Genomic DNA, 6,699 nt, shown 5'->3' with positions numbered 1-6,699 from the left:
AACCCTCAGTATCGCGAGAGTGGCTCGAACTTGATCGGTTTTTTACTTAGACGTGATTATGTATGAGCAGTGTAAGGTTTATTAACAGATATGTTTTTTTTTGCAAAGTCATGCTGTCTTTCATTTATACATCTTAGATGTCTAATTATTGGCAAAAAAGAACTTATCGCGTAATTCGGAACTAAAGGAAGAACGATCGTAAGGTTTTATTCAATTTTGCCCATTATGTGGTATCCGGGCATCTAAAATTTAGAAGAGAAACTGTTAATACTTAATACATTAAGGTCAAAATTATTAAGCAGATAGTTTTCCTTGATCAAATTTTAACCACAACCTGCAAAGTACAAGTAAATGAAGTCATACAAATAATGAAGCTTTGACAAGTGCTTCGATTTTTGCTTGAGAGGCATTTGCGAACCCATTTCTCACAGTCTACTTTAAAGTAAAATGCTTATTATAGTCCATTTTCTGGTTTGTCAGGCACGCATATGAGTTCCTCCACTATAATATGCACAGCATGCATCACATCAATCATTTATATCTTAAAACATAGCTTTTACAACACAATGTTCTCCACTGCATTTGATGAAATATTTTTTTGGGCAAGATTCTACCAAAGAAAATTTTCGTATTTTATTTCGGACTTGTTTTTCCACTCTTGCTGTTCCTTTTTTTAGGCTACTGAAGATAAAACGAAATTATAAGAACAAATATTTTAAAGGTAAATTATTAATTTTCAATCTCGAATCTATTAACAGTAATAAAATCTTTAATATCAATAACTTTAATCATTCCAATGATGTTACAAGTATGAACGAAAGGAAAATATTAGTTGCTAATATCTTTCTTGCATTGACCAGATGTTTTCTAATGATTACTTACGGAACAAATGTGATTATCATCACCGCTCTCATTTTCACATTAATGGTCGAAGTTGACATTAAGTATCATTGAAAGACGAGCTCTGGGGTATATGAACCGGATACATACGTATGCTTTGAACAAGCATTTGATAATCTTTTTTATAATCTTTTCGAAGACCATATATGGTCCACGGACCATCCTTAAAAAAATCTGGGTATTTTGTTGCACAGTCACTTTAACACAGGAAAAGCAATAAAGGAATTGATGAGCGACGTTTGAATATATTTTTGAAATTTCAAAACTTATATTTACAAACGTGTTTAGGCAAGATATGACTTGGAATTTTGATGCTTACTTGAATCATATTCTTCTTATTCCGCTCTATTTCGGTGATATTAAGCCAAAATATAGCCCAGTTAAAGGTAACATCATGGAAGTGCAATAGCTTAAGGCTTGGAGGTGAGTACTCTATATGAATACGCCAGTAAGTGGGCTATTGTTTGAAACCAGGTGTTTTGTATTTTAATTAAAGTAACGAGAAATCTTAATTCCATTACTCACTGATGGGATTGATGGTCACTTATGGTTGTTATCAAAATAAAATATGAGAATTTAGTATTCATAAAATTGGGATAAAATCTGAATTGTTTCAATTAGGTATATCCATACTTTCTTTATCATCAATGTGACTGAGACCGGAAGTTTTCTAATAGAAATCTTCGCCTTACTGCACTTTAATATTTTGTTTCCTTTTATCACTTCTTAATACAAAATTATTTTCTATCTAATATTTAAAAAGAAGTAACGGTGAAAGCATCAATTCAATTATCCTTCCTTTTAGCGTCAATGTGTAAACTGTCTTTTGTACGTTCTAAGTAATTATGTCCATCAAACTGCATAATTTTTGATGGAAAAAATGGTGTATCGACTAGCGGTGTTCGCACGTGCATGTCAATAACAATATGTCTTACGATTTCCAAATCATTAAAATGTATCCGTCGTAAGGCATTACAATAAAATTTAGTTCTCTATAGTTATTCAATACCCCTATAAATATTACTTGGGTAATATTTTGAAAAATAAAGCTTTTTTGGGTTAACTTATCCTGAAAAATAGAGTGAAGGTTTTGTACGGCCTATGATGTCAGCCAGATTTAATGAAAAATTTAAAACTCCAAACCAAAAAGCAAACTAAGATAGATTCTGAATGTACCTAGCAACTTTCAATGAAATAAATCCATCAATGTTGCCTAGCGGCGATGCATTCATTTGAGGTGAACAGTGTATTATTGATAGCAGGTTCTGCAATCAGACTGAGTTAAGTATAGTATGGGAGTAGCCTCGGTAGTAAACATGACATACTTAGGCCCTTCATACATGAAGTGGCTCCGGTGTATGGCATCTGACTGCTATAGTAAATATCTAATAAAGTAAGTCTGATTCTGAACGTCCATGACCATCTGCATTTGTCATTAATCATTGGGTATTGGATATTTGGATTGAATCGTGTACGACATCCGATCTAAAAATATGGTACGAGTGAATGATAGAATACCCATAACTTGCATTTCTCCAGTTTCCTAGACATTCAAATTTATCGAAAAACTGTAAGGATAGTAGTAATATTCATCTTTAGGGCTATGAGGGTCATATATCTATATGTACCAGTAAAGGAAACATACTCTAAACTCCACAATTGAATACGAACAACCCGTTCACTCTCATGTTGTAAGGCTGTTCGAAACGTCATGTACTTCCTTCACTCCATGTGGATCTAACATCAATGATATTTGTTTAAGATAATGTCTTGTTGTGTTTGTAGGTTAAGCTGTCAGGTGGCAACTCAGTCGTAAGTCCAGTGACATCGAAGTACAAAAATAGACCTTAACCCTTGAAGATAGAGATCAAGGTACTATAGATGGAATGAGTGTGCTTGAAGTAGGCTTTTTAGAATTATCTTCTTCAGAACCGTCACCGTCTTTGAAGTTTCTATTTGTAGCCGTATTAACTAGTTATGCATTAGAAGTATAATAACAAGTGAGTGTAAAATTTATATCATAATGGTTTCACATATCTTTTATACATCTCTTTCTGAAGACCTCAAGAAGTACTTCTAGAAAGAAAATATGGCTCAAAATGCACTTTAACATGAAGAGCAAAACATAAGCAAGAAAAGCGTATGAAAAAATATTTATACTTAGTGAAATGCCTTTGTCCAGCAGTGAACTCGTCAAACACTATAAAGATAAAAAAAAGACCATGTTCATGTCTACAAACATTTGCAAACGAATCTCCCTAACAAGTTGCGCCCACAAAACAAATATCTTGAGCGTAGTAGAGCTCAGACTAATATTTGTCGCGAGCGAGCTTAGAGACATTACGATTATACTCGAGAAACTTAGAGTCAATTATGTAAAAGAATATACGACTTTTTCATCTGACGAACATCCTTATGAAATGCTTCTTTCTGGAATAAAATAGAGCTTTTTTTGAACGCAAGTCAAGTCCAGTAAAGCTGGTTCAATAGGAATACAATCCTAAATATGATTTTACTTTATTATCGTCATTTTTAATAATCAACTTACTTTGTATCTCATACTTCTCGCCTGTCTATATTTGTTTGAAAAAAAAATATTTTATTGCGGAAAATCCGTCACAAATACCTACTCATCATTGTAACTTCTGCAAGAAAAGGCCTTCAATAATATTAATCGATGAAGACTACACTGCTCAGTTTTTTCTCTGAGAAACATTTGACTGTATAAAAACCCATAATAAAAATTAGAAATATTCAAAAGAGGATTTAGAGAAATATTACCCACTGACTGACGTTAATAAAAAAAATGGTTTGACTATCCTAAATAAACACGCATATAATTCTCTCACACCCAGCGGAAGCATCTAACCAGGCACAAGAGATAGCTTGTCTAACATAGTCCATAATAATTTCGATCTAAATACCCGTCACTAATTGCATTTAACTCTATATTTAGATCTAGCTTACATGATACGGAACCGATCTCAAGCCCCAATAATTTTCACTGATAAATCACAAGAAACCACCGCTTTATCTTAAAATTCAAGTTTCACATAAATATTTCAAAGTGGACGTATTTCAACGGGATGTTACTGTAATCCTCAATACTCCAGTACACATATAGGATGATTCACCTCGCTAAGTTGAGAATAGCGATAAATTGGAATAAGTTTGCCCGAGCGAAGCCACGGTATTCGTTTAGTCTGAATATGATCTTAAATATCCGGAATTTTATCTTCCTAATAAAGCAAGAAATGTATATTTTCTTGAATGTATTAGAAACTAAAGTATTAATAAAATTAAAAAAGAATGAGGTATAATGTCTGAATAAATTTATTTGTAAGTTTTTTTAATGACAAATTTTAATGTAGGTATCAGGTAGATTATTCAATATTCTTTCTTATAAAGCTTCTTTCATATAAGTACCAAGAAAGAAAGACTTAACGATTCCATTATCTATCACTTGAAATCTGAATTTGAATAACAACAAAAGCTCATGTTGAATTTAAAGAGAAAAGTAAAATGTTGAATGACTGATTATGAGCAAAACCAATAGTTATTTCAAAAGCTCACCTCCTTTCGATTGTATCAAAATTATAATTATAGAAACAGAACCCACATACATAATCACTAACAAATCGTAAATTACTATCAAAATAGTAATATTTACAACCAAGCGATTCAAGAAACTTGACCTTAAGAAACATAACAAACCCTCGTATTCACACTTCAAACGAAAATCAATCCACACCACATAACGTTACAGTTCATAATTGAAAGTTCCACATTCTAACCTAGATGGTCCAACGTGCCTCACACAGAAATCAGGTGGGGGAGAATATGATAAAACTGTATAGCAGACCAATCGCCTCGCCAAACATTGCTTGACATCCCTAGATGTCGGAAAAATCTTAAAAAAAAAACAATAAATAAAAATCTTAAAAAAATGAAACTTTTCGTAGTTATCTTAGCCGCTGTGGCTTTTGTGTCGGCTGAAGAGAGTGACAATTCACTAGCAACGGCGTTAAATTTCATTAAGGACTGCCATGGAGACTACATTATGTGTGTTAAGGTTAATAATTTTATTAATAAAGTGAAAGTGAAGTGTGTGTTGTGGAATCAGGTTTCTCAGTGGTCGATGCCGAGGATTTCTCATTTCACTTAAAGCAAGTGCACATACGATCTAAATTGCATCCAGCTTTCAGCGAGATGAAAGATGCAATATCCAATTCTCCGATACTATTTCTACAAACTCGAAAGCTAAACTTAGATTTATACTTCCAAATTCTTAAATTAAAATTTTGTTTTACAGGAAAAAATGCTCACGATTGTGGACAATTTGAGAGCATCGCGTAGCATACCTATTGTGGATGGAGTTGTCTTCAAGGGGGAACCTGATTTGAAGGCGCGTAAACTCGATGCACTGCCCGTTGACCCTACGGCTAGGGACGCAGAGGTCAACTACAGACTGGTCGACGGAGTCGTGAGCCTGTTCGAAACTCACGCCGTCGAGGTCAAGATGAACCAGGCTGATAAAGAGACCCTGCAGAGGTCTCTTGAAGAAGGTACGTTATAAACCGACGTGATCTAAATTCAATATGAAAAGTGAAACATTGTAAGTCAGTGACTCTAAACGAATGCAGTCATTATGGAATCAAGAAAAAAGTTGGACTGAATATAATTTGTTACGCTTTGTTGTTTTAAAACTATCAACGGGTTTTATTTGAATTTAGTTTTATTCTTAGTTTGATAACAATATAAATTATTATATTTAGTCTTTTTTGTTTACATTTAGACTGATCTAGATAATAATTTTTATAATTTAAAGATTATTGTATTTAAGAAATTAACGTATGAAACTTTATTTCCTCTACAGGTCGTGGTAAGAAGAAGGGAAGCGGTGCCCTCGGAGGCATCATCGGTCTTCTCGGAGCCAAACTGTTGCTCGGCAAGCTCTTCATCGTGAAGCTCATCGCGCTCAAGGCCCTCGCCACCGCCAAGATCGCTCTGATCCTCGCCGCTGTCCTCTTCGTTGCTTACTGCTTGAAGCAGGAACACACCAAGACCACCTACGAGGTCATTCCTCACGCTCATCACCACGAGTCTCACCACCCCGTCCACGTCGAGCACGTCTCCCACGACTCCGGCCATGGTCACGGCGGTGGTTACTCCAGCTACGGCTCTGACTGGAACAAGAACCTCGACGAGGCTCAGAACCTTGCCTACAGCGGCTACTCTCACTCATCATAGATGAAAAGACTTTTAGTGTAAATGACACATGTCTAACCTCTGTTGTACAAAGAATTTATTTATTATCTTAATTTATTGCCATTAATTTATTGTTGAATTAAATTATTTATTACCAATTATTACTTTGTGTTATTGTATCGAACTTTCTTAGTCTTGTTTAAATTGTGTTGAAGTGGAAATCGAAATGACTCGAGGGTATAAAAGTTCACGAGAGCTAACAAGTGAACAGACAGGTCTATTACGTCTCACTTTCATTCATGATTGATATTATTTATGACTGACACTCGGCCGCAGGCAACAGTCATAAGCCCTGCCTTATATTGCCATTCGAGTTCGGTCGGAAGTTTGAATATCACTTTCAATACAAACTTAATTTACTCGAAGTATCTCTCGCAGCATCCGTGGGTGTGGCCATTATGGAATTCGACAACATCGTTCCGGATTTCTAATTTTATTAACCAAAATCATTGATTCTACCAAAATTTGCATTCAAACACAAATTCTCCGACAATTTCATATCTTCCCAAGAATCCGGAAATACATTTGACT

The 6,699-nt window shown here is 34.6% G+C and overlaps 1 protein-coding gene across 1 annotated transcript; it reads left to right on the top strand.

Annotated features, from left to right (window-relative positions):
• Positions 1 to 4,709: 4,709 nt before the first annotated feature.
• Positions 4,710 to 6,269, top strand: LOC113497042. The gene is made up of 3 exons (XM_026876484.1): positions 4,710 to 4,972; positions 5,213 to 5,465; positions 5,777 to 6,269. The coding sequence occupies exons 1-3, from the start codon at positions 4,847 to 4,849 to the stop codon at positions 6,148 to 6,150; spliced, it is 753 nt and encodes a 250-aa protein (XP_026732285.1). The 5' UTR covers positions 4,710 to 4,846; the 3' UTR covers positions 6,151 to 6,269.
• Positions 6,270 to 6,699: the final 430 nt, after the last annotated feature.

Source organism: Trichoplusia ni, chromosome 1 (assembly GCF_003590095.1).
Source record: "Trichoplusia ni isolate ovarian cell line Hi5 chromosome 1, tn1, whole genome shotgun sequence".
Taxonomy (NCBI): domain Eukaryota; kingdom Metazoa; phylum Arthropoda; class Insecta; order Lepidoptera; family Noctuidae; genus Trichoplusia; species Trichoplusia ni.
Note: the sequence above shows the minus strand (reverse complement) of the source record. Positions and strands in the feature narration are given on the sequence as shown.